Source organism: Notolabrus celidotus, chromosome 14, assembly GCF_009762535.1.
Source record: "Notolabrus celidotus isolate fNotCel1 chromosome 14, fNotCel1.pri, whole genome shotgun sequence".
Classification (NCBI taxonomy): Eukaryota; Metazoa; Chordata; class Actinopteri; order Labriformes; family Labridae; genus Notolabrus; species Notolabrus celidotus.
The window spans coordinates 22,195,718-22,212,587 of NC_048285.1; the positions used below are offsets into that span (position 1 = coordinate 22,195,718).

At 38.9% G+C, this 16,870-nt stretch overlaps 1 protein-coding gene across 1 annotated transcript; it reads right to left on the reverse strand.

Annotated features, from left to right (window-relative positions):
- Positions 1 to 6,125: 6,125 nt before the first annotated feature.
- On the reverse strand, positions 6,126 to 14,947 carry LOC117825140 (calmodulin-1). Its single transcript, XM_034700811.1, has 6 exons — positions 14,724 to 14,947; positions 10,431 to 10,461; positions 9,912 to 10,055; positions 9,293 to 9,399; positions 8,766 to 8,901; positions 6,126 to 7,832 (listed from the first exon to the last, which is right to left on the reverse strand). The coding sequence occupies exons 1-6, from the start codon at positions 14,724 to 14,726 to the stop codon at positions 7,804 to 7,806; spliced, it is 450 nt and encodes a 149-aa protein (XP_034556702.1). The 5' UTR covers positions 14,727 to 14,947; the 3' UTR covers positions 6,126 to 7,803.
- Between the last annotated feature and the right edge of the window lie 1,923 nt (positions 14,948 to 16,870).

The following is a 16,870-nucleotide window of genomic DNA, read 5'->3' on the forward strand; positions in this document are numbered from 1 at the left end:
TATATATATATATAGTATACCTATATAAGAGTCTCGGGGTTAACCCAGACTTAGAAAGGGGAGAAAGTGGACAGATATAAGGCCTCATAATGACTGCTCTTCAAAAACGTGTAAATCCTGACAAAAGGTGAGGACAAATCAAAAGACAATGGACTTGATGAGCTGATCTCCAATTCCAAGACAAAGGCTGAATCTGAGGGCCATGATTTAAAAAAGAAAAATAAGGTCAAACAAGGGAGAATAAAAGATGATGTGTTTTCTGTCTGTGCCAGCAAGAAACATCTCTGTTCTTGCTCCACTTCTGAGCAATACCCCACACCTAAATCTGAAAGTTAAAAATAAATCAACATGTATCCAATATATACAGTAAGAATCAGGAAAAAGGTATAAAATAAGAAAGTGAACACTGGGCTGCAGAAAGTTGTAAAATGTGGTGGAAGACCACCGACGGTGCATGATCAATTCTGTGGAAATCTCCTCTGATTTCTGCTTTGGCTCAGCTATAAAACTATGTGGCGTTTGCTCCAGTTCTCAAAAATAGAGAAGACATTTTGGCTTTGGCCGTCTGACTGAAAAAAACTGTTGCAACAAAAAATGCCATGGGTCTAAAAAATGACTGCTCTTCAAAATCCCTGTCAAAAAGTGAGGACAAATCCAAAGGCAATGGACTTGATGAGCTGATCTCTTTGTCTTGTCTAAAGTTAGTTGGGGTCGATGAGGCACCCCCCAAAAAAAAAAACACGTGAGAGCATAAAAAGTTTTGTTTCCTCTGAAAGAGGACATTTTTACCACTAGTTAAGGTGTGTGGATGTCTCAGTGCCTGATAAAGCTTTGCTCATTTAAACAGTTTAAACCCAATTTACTACTCAAGAGTTGTAGATACTGCTCACGTTTTGTCAGAAACACCTCATCAAACTGTGAAAGTGAGATTTAAAAGGAGGTTTAAATCAAGAACAGATACATATTGTTTGTTTGTTTCTTTGGTTTTTACATTTTTTATCCAACATCCTCTTTAATGTATCTTAATATATACTATAATATAATTTATTACTAATATCTATCAATGATCACACTGGCCCCAGCCTTCCTCTCATGGCTGAAAAGCCCCAGAGAGAGAGAGATCCCATGATTTTTACTGAACATGCTTGTAAATTATTATTATAACAACTTCTATTTCCGACTGCATCTGAATGCACCATATGTAACCAGTAAAAGCAGGAGTGAAACATGTTTCTGTCAATGTATTCTAGTCTGCATTGTGACCATTAAAGCAAAGATTCAATGTTACTAACATCACATACAGTGTTTGTAGAAGGGTCAAAGGTTAAAGGGAAGTACAATGAATGACTACGTGTTGCGGACAAGTCACAATGTTTAACCTGTGTGCACCTGTGTTGAAGTCTGGATACATTATACTCATCACTTTATCATCATTCTTATGAAGTTTACTGTCAAGTCATCAAATTATAGCAAATTTGGTAGCATATTAGGTCTTTATTAACTGTAAAAAAGAAAGAATGTCAACAAATGTTTTTCATTGAAAGCAGGAACCTGGGGTGAGGCCACAACTTCAAGGGATTTCCCAAACCTGGCTATGATGATGAAAAGCTCTGTTATCAACTCTTATGTCCATGTTATTCTACACTTTGATTGCAATAAGTCAACAAAGGTAGTGTCATTTATGATTATGAAACTCAATTGCTTCGATTTTAGCTCATTGTATTGTGCTCAACTATGTACTATAAAGAGATATATTTAATTAGATAAATGATGTGGTTCAAATGGCCTCATGTACAGTAGCGTATAGCCTAGCTTTCCTGTTGATACTCCAGTTGGTTCCTCAATACATAGGCTCTTAAAAGCAAGCTGCTGCAAATCCCAAACTTTCCACAAGAGTGCGCCCCATGCACCTGAAAGTGGAGGAGGTTGCAGAAGCAGAAATCATAATTTCCTTACAAACTGTTGAACGATAATATAAAGCTCTGAAAGATTTTGCATCACTGTATGGTATGCATAATTCAAAGTCATATATCAAACATTCATGCTGTGAATTCAGAGTTTTTTGTCTTGTTTCAGTGAAACTGTCCATCAGTTACTGGATGAGAATCAACACTCTCTGAGTCTACTGAATTCTCTGCTGCGTAATGCCACCCAGAAGATGGAGCAGAGTGCCATGGTACAGTTATGAGGGACTGCAGGCATGCATGCATTCAAATGGACCCCCTCAGTAAAAGCTTGCACTACATGTAAACTCACTGCTGATACATTTTGCTTACTTTGGCAGATGACATTTGAAAGAAATGATGTGATTGGTTCCTGCATGTTTTATAAGTCACACATAAATTCTCACTGTGTGTAAATAGTTGTGGACTGTTGACTTTCCAAAATCTATTACACCATTTATTTGCATACAGTCTGTTTTAGATTGCACAGGTTCGTGATTAATGTCATAGTTCCAGTTTTAAAATGGTGTAATGCCATAATAAAGTCGAGGGGATGGAATAGAGAGAGCGGCAAATTTAATATTAAAACTTGCTTGTTTTTGTTCTCCTTGCAGGATCAGGACTGGAGCTGGACTTCCATCCAGAGCAGCTGAAGCTGAACCCCAGAAGCCATAGAGACTGATCAAAGAGCGCCACCAATCAAGAGATAATAATCAAGTGCCTCATCATCAGAGTAACAATCTAAAGCTTTGTGATTCCATACTGTCTTTAACATGTCTTAAATGTTTGTTATTTAACTATAAAAGCCATTTCCAGCTGTAACAAAGACTTATTTATGTCTGTTAATATTGACTGAAGGAAAACCCTGCTGCTGGTGTATGTAAGTGTGCAACATGAAATGTCAATAAACGTTGGGAATGTATGTTTTGTCTTTCAGTAGCTGTTGATATTTTGCTGTTTTCTGATTCTTACAATATATGTTGGATACATCTTGATTTATTGTTGACTTTCAGATTTAAGTGTGAGGTATTGCTCAGAAGTAGAGCAAGAACAGAGATGTTCCTTGCTGGCACAGACAGAAAACACCATCATCTTTTATTCCCCCTTGTTTGACCTTATTTTTTTTTTTACATCATGGCCCTCAGGTTCAGGTTTTGTCTTGGAATTGGAGGAGATCAGCTCATCAAGACATTGGTAGGGTTGTGAACTTGTGATACCAAGTCCATGATAAAGTCCTGCAATGTGATCTTTTTCAAATCTTGTGTTTCAAGATTTAACTTGAGCATGCAACATTTTCAAAAATCACCTTGCAGGATTCTGTGTTCTGTAAAAGTCAGAAAACATGTATCAAAATATAATGTGATGCATTCCTTCTTCAAATGTTTTTCACAAAACAAAAAGTTCATGTCAAATACTGTACAGTTGTTTCTGAAATTGCACTTAAATTTGAACATTTCAAGTCTGCCATCTAGGGGTGAAAAAAGGCTTGATCATGTTGCTATAAGTGGCAGACAGACAGCTAATAGCAGATAAGTGTGCTCTTTTTGTAGGAGGATGAGTTATTTTACTGATTAAAGTAATCCAGAACTCCAGTTTCTCCCAGACTCTTATATAGGTAAATATAAAAACAAAAAAAATAATACAAAATTAAATAAAATGCATGAAACAGAGAGATTATTTGTAAGAAATACGGTATACTTACTCAATTCAAACTTTCATTTCACTTATGTAAAAACAATGTGATTTAGTTATGTGAGCGACATACAGTTCCATTTTAATAAGCATTCAGCATTTGGGTAGTGACACCAGAATTTAAAACTTTCATCTTATACTTATGGGCCAGCTGTGCTTTGTATTCTAAAAGCAAATTTTCAGTTTTCAAACTTGATTCTGTATTTAAAAAAACACGTGTTTCCCTGTCTCACATTCAGCTTTTAATCTTACATTTATGTTACATTTGACTTTACTTTTCTAGATGTAAAATACTTTTGAAGGAGTAAAGTAGGAGGAGGAGTGAATAACATGCATCAAAAGTTCATCTACTTTAAGACAAGTTAGCTGAGATGCATACATTTGATTTACTTTAACATGGTCATGAGTGATCTGGTTATCTATCCAATATTGTCCATGGAAGCTTTCCTGTAGTGCCTGCTGTAAAAGTGGGGTCTCATCATAAACCAATAGGCCATTACATTAGGACCACGATGAATCTTGTGTTTAATATCTGCCTTGTTTTTTTATTGGATAAAATGTCAGTCTTTTTTGGTAAGCAGGAGTCAGTAACCTCACGCCCTGAAGACGTGGTAAAAAAAGATTTAAAGGTACAACAATATTATTCAAATATATTTTATAATTTATATATCCCATGACTACTATTGTTATTGCTATAGACAGGTCAAATCAAGTACAATTCTGAGGCACTCTTTCAACCTGAGAGTAATGCTACTTCTACTTGATTATTGTTTGGATAAATATAATGCTTCTTTCAGGTCATTCCAAGTGACATCCGTTTTTTTTTTGGGACTAAATTCATGGTCATCTTTAAAAATATATCTAAATGTATTCCTACTACACAATTGTTAATGAAATTCACAAGACCTTGACTGATTCCAGCCATAAAATCTGCTTGTAAGACGAATAAATGAGTCAGTATAAAAACTTCTAACCTGTTTTTGATATTATTGTTTTAAGCAAAAGCAGCACTGAAAATCTGTCAAAAATATAACTATCAGAAAAAGTCTTACATATGACATTTGTACAAAATAAAAGTGCAGAGGTTTCACCACCAAACTGTTGTTCAAGCACCAAAGTAAAGTGCTCTGCTCACGGGAGATTAAGATGGAATAACACTAGACTAAAATAAGACTTAACTGTATCCTTAATGTTGAGTCTTTGTGAGTGTTCAGTTTCCCCTAAATGAAAACCTGAAGGAAAAAAAGTTGCGTTTTTGGTTAACTAACAAAATCACTGCACTTCAATACAAAGTTAAAGTAAAATTGGCCCTGGTGTTTTCTGAAAGGTGTCAGTGGAGGTATGGTTTCTCAACAGACACCTGCTAGTTCTATCTAGACTAACAAAGAATGTACCAAAAACAAGACATGAGTCACAGATAGGAGGCAAATTAAATAATATCAACAGTATGAAATGTCATGTAAAAAATGCAAGCTCAGACTTTTTTTACAAATCAGAGGAAAGAAAGCCAGCTGATGTTGTTGACCTTCTGGTGAGCAGAAACCCAGCTGAACCAGGAGACCAAAAACTCCGTATATAGTCTCCCTCACATTGCAGGTGCTCCCAATAGCTTCAGACGAGTGAGGAAACCTGTGACCCAGATTTGGGGCTCTTTACAAACAAACAAAAAACAAAACTTTTATTTAATGTAAAGACTGATTGAAACGTTGGTGTAAAGCAGATAGCTGCCTTTACTTAATTTGAATGGCTCTGTATATTTTTGGAAAGTTAAACTTGTTTTATGTAACATACTTTGTAGTTATATTTCAATATTAGAGAACTAGAGCTGCCAATTAGTTACTAAATAGAGTTGAAAATACTGAAAGCTGGAAGTATAAAGGAGCACAAATCACTCTATGATCCACACTGCTCTCTGTGAGCATTATTGCACAACACAGTGGGAGCTACACCAGTGAACTTCTCCAAGCCCTCAGTTACACAACCACACAGAGGGATAATCACACCTCCCCATGCCTGTGATCCTGCAGTCACTGTCCTGCTGAGTGTGCTGCTTTCATTTCTTTCTTTATTTACTCATGTACCACAGGGTTAGCATGCGGAGGCACAACTGATCACATCTACCCCGGACAAAACCTCTTCCCACTGGCTCAAGAACTTTTCCCTCAGTTTGAAGGGAAGTGCTCCTTGTTTGCATTTAGAGCCTGAGGGTAAGGGGTCAGGACCCCAGCTGACCTGGATTAGCACAGGCCCCTGAAGCAGTCTAATGAGGCACTAAAAATAGCCTGGCTGGGGATAGTTTCTCCTGTAAAGGGCTGTGGTGACCTGCCCCAACCCAATCTGAAACGGTCTTGGATAAGAGCTCCTATCTGGCAGCGGGACACGGCTGTAGAAAGGATCCTTTGAAAAAGGAGGGGTAGAATTTCTAAAAGGCACATACCAATAAAACAAATAAGACACTTCAGAGTCCAATGACGATGAGAGCAGGTGAAGTAAAGCTCAGTCAGTTTATTGGTTTATGGAAAATATATCACATCTTTACATATTTGAGACACTTCCAGAAGTTAACAGTCCATGTACCATTTACCTCCATTCATTTGAGTCAATGACAACCAGTTAAAGCACCAACAGAGCAGTGTTTAAACTTCGTACTGTTCCAATTTACCCAACCTTTTCAGAAACCTTGATCTGAAACCAATCTCACATCCAAAGCTGAATTCTTTGCTATGCCCCTGTTACACCCCAGACTGAAAGTCCCGTTCTGATAGTCCAAATTAAACACATCACCTCCACTACAAGTATGTGTCTGTGAATATACAGTATATTTATCTGTTCAGTAAAACAGCAAGCAGGTTTAAGTTTGAATCACCGGAGTACAAGTTGAAGATCAGACACTAACAAGGACGACAAATGTGGAACAAATGAGTTGTCATAGCAGCAGCAACAGTGACATTTGGTTTCTTTTTCTTCTATTAGAACAAAACATTTCTTTAAATAGCCACGTGGTTTATACCAAAGTGCAAATATGTTCAACTGCATGTATTTTTATATTATATTTAGTAGGTTTATTATTTTCTAATGAACTACGAGTCTTGCAGGAGGGTTGAGGCGTTCAAGAGTATTATGGCACATTTCAAAACCAAAGAGAAAACATGTCACAGGTCATTTACTACAACGATAGGCAATGCAAACTTTACGACACACTTATATATAGATATATTTTTGTGACCAAAGTTTGTCATCAATACATTAATATTTTTGAGAACACATTTATAAAGCATTACATCAATATAGTATCATCAGGATATCTGTTTGAAGAACAAAAAGGTATCAACTGCAGTCCTCAAGTGTGTTTGCATAACCATCACCCTGAAGCAAAACAACATACTGCCTTCTCCACTCAGTGCTGTGGGCAACATAAAGCCCACCCCCCAACAAGACAACCTAACACCCTCGAGAGGGAAAAACCATCAGCTATATTCAGTCCGTCGTTCTTGTCCAAACTCTTCGATGCTCAACTCCAACCGAGCATCAATGAACACCCTACACCGCAACTATTTGCTCTTGCAATAATCAATAGTGACACAAATTTTACAGATATATAGCTATATAGTAATGTATATACCTCCAGTGTGTACACAATCTGACCACTACCTCTGACAGGATCAGAGCCTCCTTGTTGTGACAAGAGACCGCCACAGAAAGGGTGCATGCAAGAAGAGTACTCAATTCAGTATGTAAAGACTCAGCACTGGTGCAAGTGAGCCAGTTTTCTATGTTGAATGTTGGAAAGATTTAAATGAGCTAACTTCTGTGTAAGAACTGTGGCATGGGTTCCCATCCCGCTGCCTTTTCAGTGTTGCTCTTTCCTATAAATTTATCAGGAGCTGGGTGACTCAGCAGAATCTAGGTCTGAAGTACGGGGGGCTTCGGCCCTTTAAAAGCTTGGTCCATTAACTTCTGTAGGGATTATTCTGTTGGTGTTGAGTAAACAGATACCTTAAGAAGTAGTTGGCTGTACTGAAGCACAAATTGGAAAGTTTTACAGAAGGGACTTTTTTTGTCAAAAGGGGGGTTTGGTTCATCGTTTGATAATTGTTCCTTTTTTTGGTTCTTAAAGACATTGATCTCAGGAGGACAAGCAACGCTGAGAGAAACTTCATTGTTCTCTTCATTTGGCGGTCATCATCTGGACAAACTCTGTGAAAAAAAACCACACAACAAAGTGTAAACCTTTGACCAAGCTTACATTGGTACTTTCACTCATTCTGATGTGATTTCAGATCTTTAGTTGTAAACCTTTTAACCTCTGATTGCACCTGGTTCTTTTATATGCTCAACGTCATAAATGAGGGCTTTGCTCCCAATGATTTTTGAGTCTAAATAAAGAAAGTTATTATATTAATTATCACTCCTTCTTGGTGTTTGTTAAATGCTTTGAAACACTACAAACCAAAACCTAAGATTAATGTCATGCTAGCAAATAAACCAGAATAAAACACAAACGCCCAAATATAAAAAACATAACTGAGTGCTTTAAAGTACTTTGTAATGATGTTTCTTGCGTGTGTTATATGTCACAGCCCTAAAAATCTATGCAACCTGTCAGATTTATGACAGGTATTCTCTTATTGTTCTGTTTATTCTCTGAGATCAATCTAAACAAAGTTATGAACACAATAATCTACCTACAGACAGTTTGCAGCCTGATTCAGAGGAGTAGATGCTCATGATTTTCTGGTTTGTATTTTAAAACCAATTTTACTGGATTATGCAATCTCCCACAGCTGCATGCCAGAAGTCATCTTTCATTTGGGTTAGATGACAGAAGCAGAGACTAAAATGTTTTCAGCTGTTAAGTAACAACAACCTGCTTAAATGTGTGAGTCTTTCATAAAGGTTACATCACAGCTGAAACTACTCTTCAGTTATGTCTAAGAGCTGTAACAAGAAATGTACTGCTTGCTCTAAGTTTTTACATTATTTAACAAAAATGCAGTTTTTTTAAGTTGAATAGCAAAGAGAAAAACAAGCAGTTTCAGGGTTAGACTTAATGTTGCATCATTTTCCATTGCACCATTAACAAACTAAAATAATCATGTTGTTCTATGAAGCCCGAAAAGAACCCCTCACCCTCGTAGTTGACTTGGCCGTCACCATCGATGTCGGCCTCGCGGATCATTTCGTCCACCTCTTCATCAGTGAGCTTCTCGCCTAAATTGGTCATGACGTGCCGTAGCTCTGCTGCACTGATGTAGCCGTTACCGTCCTGCAGGCGAAACAGAAGAATGATTGTAACACCAGAGAATTCCAATGATGAAGTGCACTTCTTTTAGCCTTACATGTACTTAGTGCTGAACTCTATACAGCAAAATCCTTTCACAATTCAAAAAGTGGAGCAAAGGAAGTATGCCAGATCAGTAACATGCAAGCATTTCTTATGTTACAGAGTCTGAACATGTTTTACATTTACAAGCCTGACGTCCTGAGGATGAGACGGCTGTACACACGGCTCTGTGAACAGTTTACTGAGTGATGCTACTTTTATTATAGGAGAAAATGATCCCTTTGTTGTTATTACACATTATAAACTGCAGTTGCTGTGTAGCTCCTAAAATAAATATGACATTTCCTGAGTCTTCTTAGCCCTGTGGTAGTACCTTGTCAAAGACTCTGAAGGCTTCTCGGATCTCCTCCTCACTGTCTGTATCTTTCATCTTCCTGGCCATCATGGTCAGAAACTCAGGGAAGTCAATGGTTCCGTTACCTACACGGCCACACGGACACGCAAAGGTTAGAAAAAGTATGCTTATTTCCCCGCTACTAATTAAAAGGTACAGTGTTTAGAAATGGGGATATTAAGGGATATCTGGGGTCAGATTCTAGATGGAAATGCTCCTTGCCATACTGTTGGTGAAGTGCAATAACCTTCAAGGACAAGAACACAACAACCACTTTCTTTGTCTTCGTCTTCATCCAGACACTAACTACAGATGTTAGTAGTAGAAACTGCACTTAGCAGCATCCCACTGACACTGTTTGATGACAGGGAATACACCAATGAAGTGACTATGTCTGTTTTCAACCAAAACACTCAACTGACTTGGTACACAGGACTTAACACTGGTTGCTGCAGAACTTTAAAACACACATCTATATTAAAAACCAAACCTGATATCCTAAAAACCTTCTTCTAAAAGGGGGACCATTTAACATTAGACAGACCTGAAAAAATAATGCAGTAATCATAGGTTTATATCAGTAGCCCTCCATCCTTACCATCAGCATCCACCTCATTGATCATGTCCTGCAGCTCGGCCTCAGTGGGGTTCTGTCCCAGAGAGCGCATCACAGTCCCGAGCTCCTTGGTGGTGATCGTGCCATCACCATCTTTGTCGAACAGCGAGAATGCCTCCTTGAACTCTGCGCAGTTAAAAAATAAACAAAGTTAGTACACCATGCAGATTCTTGTTGATCCAGGCCCCTTAATTTTCATCTACAAAGAACTCACTCATGTGACTCTGGTCTGATGTCACGGGATCTCAACAAAGTTTAAGCCTGTTTGTATTCAAACCCCCTTAAATAATTGTGTTTTCTCATCACAGGGATGGGATATTCACCAAGACGAGTCATGTGAAGGTCATCAACTGGCTAGTAGGATAAGGCCCTAATCCATAGCAGGGCAAGGACCAGACCTCAACCAACACCTCACATATATCCCTGACTACTTCATTTCTTAAGTCTGCTGAGTAACGGAGCTACTGAACCTAAACAAACAGACAAACAAGGTGCACTCACCTGCAATCTGCTCCTCAGTCAGCTGATCAGCCTGTGAAAAGAATAAGACATTTATTAAACACAGAGTCTTTAATCTCAGTTGCAATTATTGTCTCTTGTTACGTTTTTTTATTATTATAAATATATCAAACTGCTGTGTGCTATTTCTCAATAACACACCAATGCCACAGATAAGATTCTTAACACAGACACCAGCGGACTAACTGTCATAAAATCAATCCGCTGAGAGACTTCTGGTTAATTTGATATCGGTTTGTGAACGGTGGGGAAAAAAGAAAAAGACAAAAAAAAAAGGAGAAAGGGAGGAGAACATAAAGACACAAACACAGGAGGCTATGATGACGGAGATATCCACAAAACTGAAGAGGACCGAGGTAAACACTTAAAAGAACACTGTGTGGGATATGGTGCTACTTAAGAACAGATTAAAGGACAGGAAAATGTCAAAGCTTCTGAAAGTGACAAGGCAGAGAAACTCATTCAGGTACAGGAGCTGGTTTATGCAGTCTTGTTCACCATCAGTGGAAAAGTTCAGTTTAACATGAGCAATAACAGCTACGCCAGCTCATTCAAGAAGGCTTTAAAGTAAAGCGTTACTACGGCCTTAGCTCAAACTGGACCAACTTCAACAGAAAAAACAAAGCCACTCTCAAATAACAAAATCATGTAAAATTATTGATTTTGTTAAGACTTGTGGTTATAGACGAAACTCCTCTACTTTGCCTGGGGTCCTGCTCACCCTGTTGGGTTTCAAATGTGCTAAAATCACCTGCTCACTATGAACTTACTCCTCCATGTATTGATGTGTAATCAATTACTTGTTTCTGTGTACCAATGTTATTGATTCATTTACAAAAGAGCATTTAAACATGGTGTTAAATTTGGTAGATGACATAATAAATCATTAAACTATGAATTACTGGAGTTTTATTTAAATTTGCACAAAGTGACACCCATCTACAAACGCCAAGAATGACAGAAAATCATGGATGTAATTTTTAAATTGTGGAGGTTGTAAAAGGAGTAAAGGTGGTCATCGTTCATGTGAATATTACACGGCAAGGAAATTAAAAATGATCATGCTCCAAAAAATATATAATACCACTACAGTGTGATGATAAAAAAATGTTTCCCATTAGGCGTAACCTCCCACATCGGGTGTGCAAGTGGCAACGCTATTTATACAGTCTATGATGGCAACGCTCCACAGGTGACACCATGGCGAGCACATCACCTGCAGCTGCAACAGTACTGTTTCCCATACATAGACCATAGCTTGGCAGGCTGCTCAATTCTTTTTACATTTTTACTGATTTGTTTTATCCACAGAAGATTACTGCCTGTGATCAATAAGTACAAAATCTCTCCTCGCTCAGTGTGCTGTAAATAGTGTCAACTCTGCAGGCAACCTGTCGTGATTTTCAAGTGTTCAAATAGTCACTAATTATACAATCATCGAGAGTTAATGCCACTATTATCTCATTATATATATATGTATTCCCTGTGGTTTTACCGGCACCTGGCTGTAATACAGTACTCCCGCCCGATAGTGGCTGTAGGGCCTGAAAACTACTTGCTAAAAATAGCCGCTTGTCAAGTGTCCGCTTGAGGCTGGCTCCAGAAGTACCGGGAACCACATTCTTACATTTTCAAAAAAGCCGATCTTTACAGCAGAAATAAACACGTTTACAGCCTGGTACAAAAAGCGAGTGTAGTCTGGATAGCTCATTTCTCGATCAGCACACACTTTACGACGGGGGCAACACTGTAGCTGTTGGCAAAGAGGCTCAAATCCCGCCTCTTTACCTCACACTAGCTTGATAGAAGTTAGGTTGACTTCAGCATATCCAATATGGCTCCCGCCAACGATCGGCTTCAAAACAACGCTCCATAAAACAGATGTGTGATGTCACTGATCCATTATTTATACAGTCTGTGGTTTTACCGGCGCCTGGTTGTAATACAGTACCATAGCTCAATGGTGGCTGAAGCGCCTCAAAGCTACTTGTGAACCACCTAACATAGCAGAAGAAGAAAAATACTCTGTCAAATAGCAAAAGAAGAAAACACGAGGGACACTTGTAGAATAAAGAAATTGTTTTGGAATTTAAAAAAGAACCTTTATTCTCCTTGAACCCTTTCTTATCCTGTAATATAAGCCAAAAATACTGAAGAATGGAATACGTTAAAAACACCGAACTGAAAACTGTGATAGTAAAACCGAGGTGTATTGAACCGTGGCCTTACTGTAGTGTTACATTCCTACTTACTCGTGACTTAAAGTAATTTCTGAGTTACTCAATTCATTCTAAACTTCAGCTGAGACGTAATGCTGCCATCCTCTTAAGGTCTCACTGGGCCTGTCTAAGTCAGTCAACATGCCCACTTCAGACTGAGAAAGTGTGATGAGGGACGGGTATAAATACTCTACAGCCTGAAATACATACGCCTGCTATAATTAGTGAGACATGAACAGGGTCGCCAATGTAGCACACTGAGTAGCACCGCGACTAACCACCTCTTTGCGTCTCTTTTCATGAACAGATGTGACAGTTTGTTATTCCAGATTAACCTCTGTGGAAACTGTTGATTGCCACTTTATGTGTGTGTGCACTCTCTCATAATGTCTACAAGTGACTCTAAGATTACACTGCTTGCAATCAGCTATAACAAGAACTTGAATGACATACTGATATCAGTTAGGTGAAGATAAACTGAGTATACTATACACATTAAAAAAGCACATGTATTGTTTATTAGAGTAAAAGCTGAAATTAATGCATCTTATAAAGCTGCAACAATCTAGTGTATTTCATGCTGCTTTACTACAGATGAACAATACATTTTCAAACATCTCCCTGTCTTTATAAAAGCTCAGATTTCTGTAGCTCGAGGTGGTGGTAATGCCATGTGTTTTTCAAGTCAATTTCAATGAGTCACCATGTTGGTTGGTGGTGGTGGTGGTGTCTGTGTGTGTGTGTGTGTGTGTGTGTGTGGAGTGGGGGGTAAAATGAAGAGCAAGGCTGACTGCAGAGTATCCATTCTGTTCACTGCCGACCAATTCAGTGGTGCTGAAGCAAGCAGTGTGTGGATCAGAGCACAGCACAGATGAATGTGAGAGGATTTATAAGACTGCTGTGAATAGCACTCAGCCTGACAGTGTAGCTGTCTTTAAAAAATGCATCACTTAACGAGAAGTCACACCAAATGTCCTGATATGGAGTAAAGATGGAATTCTGCATGGCGAGCACGTGACTGTAAATGATATTGTAGGATCCAAGTTCCCTTACTTAGCAGATGCCTGGATCTATCACGGACCATGGGTCTGTTCTTTTACAATACAGCGTGAATGATATATGACGACACAGAGGAGCATGATGGGCTGAGCTTCTCTAAAATACTTGGTTCTCATTTTGGAGGCACTGCGGGTCCTTACAGCAGCTACTGCACCAACCATGGACTGAAGAGAGGGAGGGGGCAGGAGGAGGGGGGGGGGGGGCAGAATGCGGTGCAACAACGTTATGGCGCAATACGAAAACGGAAGACATGCTGTCACCGTGAAGCTGCGAGAACACAGTCCGAAACGTGGATATAAACCACCTTCAGAGCGCACAATTGTTGCAAACGATGAGCTCTGTTCTTATGTAATCACTGTGGATGGCGAGGACCATTATTCGCTTGTTGCGCATGTCATACTATAATCAAAACATCCTGCTGGGCTCCCTGCAAAGAGGTACAACCCCTAATGCAGCGAGAAGTCATAAGTAAAAATGGTAACTTGCATCTCAGTAAACCTCATTTTCCATGTAACCGTTATAAGATTAACGAGATGGCTTTCAAAGATTCTGAACGGTCTACTTTACGCAGCAAGCCCCTTCACTACCACACCCACTCTCGACTCCAAAACCAATAAAACACAGAAAATTGCAAAAGCATGGAATTAAACAACCGTATTTACAAACACTAGCACCGAAAAGCTAATATATAATTACAGCAGCTAGCCATATGCTAACATAACGGTTTACTCTTCCGAGGAAGGAAATAACTGACCCAAATTCTGACCAACTGCCAGATTAACGTCTGTGATTTATGCAACATCACTTGCTCCCTCTGCCATTTTTGGTTTTCAAGCTAGTAAGAGCATAAGAACCCTATACCTAACTCACATGGAGATGATCAAGTAAATGATCTGCCTAAGGTGCAACAATGATCACTTGTGGCTGTCACTTCGACCCGGTGAGAGATAAAGAGAGCTAACACTAGCAACGGCTGAAGGTAGCGTTCAGTACTCACCATCGTTGATCTCCACAAAGATGATAAAACGCCGAACGGAAGATGTTCTATTAACTTTACCCAGGTGTTACTTTCTTAACTTCAACAGTGAAGTGTAACTTAAACTTTGATAAGATATATGCAATTCAAGTAATCTGTGGAGACAGTGTCCCGATGTTGCAGAATTGCCTGGTTTTGACGTGCGATGCATAAATGTGTATCCCTCCGCCGGTTTGTCCTCTTCTTTATTCCGCCTCGTGGTGGACTGCACTCAGCATTCAGGCGCATTACCGCCACCTACTGTCTAGGGGTGTCGACCACAGTTTTCAGTGTTTGTGCTCACTTTACTTTATACTGGAAAAATGCCCCTCCAAAAATAATTTCAAGGTATTTCTACCTTGAAATAATTACAAAAAAAAAATAAAAAAATCAGCAAATAGAACAAGTGAAATTTGCTTGTTTAGATTTCTTATAATGAGACGTAATATTTAGAAAACTGTGATCTTAAGATTAGAATGGAAAACTTAATTTAAGCAATATTCTACGAGTATTTTAAAGCTTAGTGTCTCAGAATAAGCCAGGAATGCTAACTGTGGTGGAATTCATCAATAAACTGGACACTGGACACAGAAGACTCAGGAGACTTTGACGGCTTACGTTGAAATAGTTTATGTTGCAACCTCCTCCACTTTGAGGTGTATGTAGCTGTCTCACCGCCCCAGATACACAGGCTATAATGCTGGCCTGCGACCAAAACAAATTCTCGGGGTGGCAGTAGCTCAGTCTTTAGGAACTAGACTTGGGAACCGAAGGGTCGCCGGTACGAGTCCCAGTATGGATGAAGCTTGGCAAGTGGACTGGTGGCTGGAGAGGTGCTGGTTCACTTGCCTGGGCACCGCCAAGGTGCCCTTGAACAAGGCATCGGAGCCCCTAACTGCTTGGGGTGCACTTGTTGATGGCAGCATACTCACTCTGACATCTCTCCCTAAGTGCATGTCCACTGCAAGTGTGTGCATTGTATGTATATACCAAAAACTGTGCGTGGAGCATGACCGAAAAATAATACGAGTGAAAAAATTGAATTTCCCCTGGGGATTAATAAAGTACGTTCTTCTTAGAACTTGATAATGGAGAAATAACATAACAGTACACAGACAGGAGAGTGAAGTGCAATGCCAAGTCAGTTCTGCCAGACAGTTAAAAATAGGAAACAAAACAATTGGGAAGAAGAGCGGTGCTCTAGTCTGGAGACACTATGTCAGTCTAAACATACAGATAAAGACAGGAGCAGGGAGGAAGACCTTGATTACTACAGCGACCCTGTCTCGCCTATCACCCAGTAGTCTCGGCTGACATTGGAAGGAAGTAACTCTGCACCTGACACTTAGACTGGAAAGATACAAGTGTTAAGCATTCCTACATACATATCTATACGACTATGAAAATTCCATGACAATAACAATTAGTATCTTTTCACTCAAAAAAGATTTTTACACTAATAAATTTCATGTCAACTTCTTCATTTGAGATATATTCACCTTAATGTGAGTTGTATTATAGGGGCACGTCTCTAGGTTTAAGACCATCTTGTACTTGAAATAAGATAATAAAGTTTAATTTAAGCATTTTGAGATATAATGTCTTCTCATAGTTAGATGGATATACTAATATCCAGTCATGTTGTTTTTTTAGGATAAGCCAGCTAAAGGTAGGTGTTTCATTGTGTGCATGTAGTTTGAGGGTGTATATTTTTTTATCTGATTTAGAAGAAACAGTGCCTGAAAACTGTAACCCACCCTTAAAATAAACAACTTTTCTTTTTTAATTTCAAGATTGTTTGACTTAACAAGATATTTGAAATGCATTATCTTAAGACAAGTCCGCCTATTAAGTAAATTTATCTTAAATCAAGTGGGATAAGTCATTTTGACTAAAAATGAGACAATTTCACTTGGTGAGATTTTGAGCTTTTGCAGTGTAGCTGCCCTTATCATCTCACTTTCTGCTGTAAACCTTAAAGGTGTCTCACTGTGATTGCTGTATCCCAACTGTGCTGCCATGCTGCGATAATGTTGCTTTTGTTGATTCGCTTTGCTTCAGATTTACTGAGTTGTGTCCATAATGTCCGGGTGCAGTGCCTGTTTTGCTAGTTTTTCAACATGTTCATA

What these genes read in the sequence shown, in the direction of transcription:
- LOC117825140 (XM_034700811.1), bottom strand. An exon ending in CAATGAGGTGGATGCTGATG is followed by an intron (nt 9,400 to 9,911) that starts GTAAGGATGGAG and finishes GTGGCCGTGTAG; the next exon opens with GTAACGGAACCATTGACTTC. An exon ending in CGGCCAAGTCAACTACGAGG is followed by an intron (nt 7,833 to 8,765) that starts GTGAGGGGTTCT and finishes TTTTTTTCACAG; the next exon opens with AGTTTGTCCAGATGATGACC.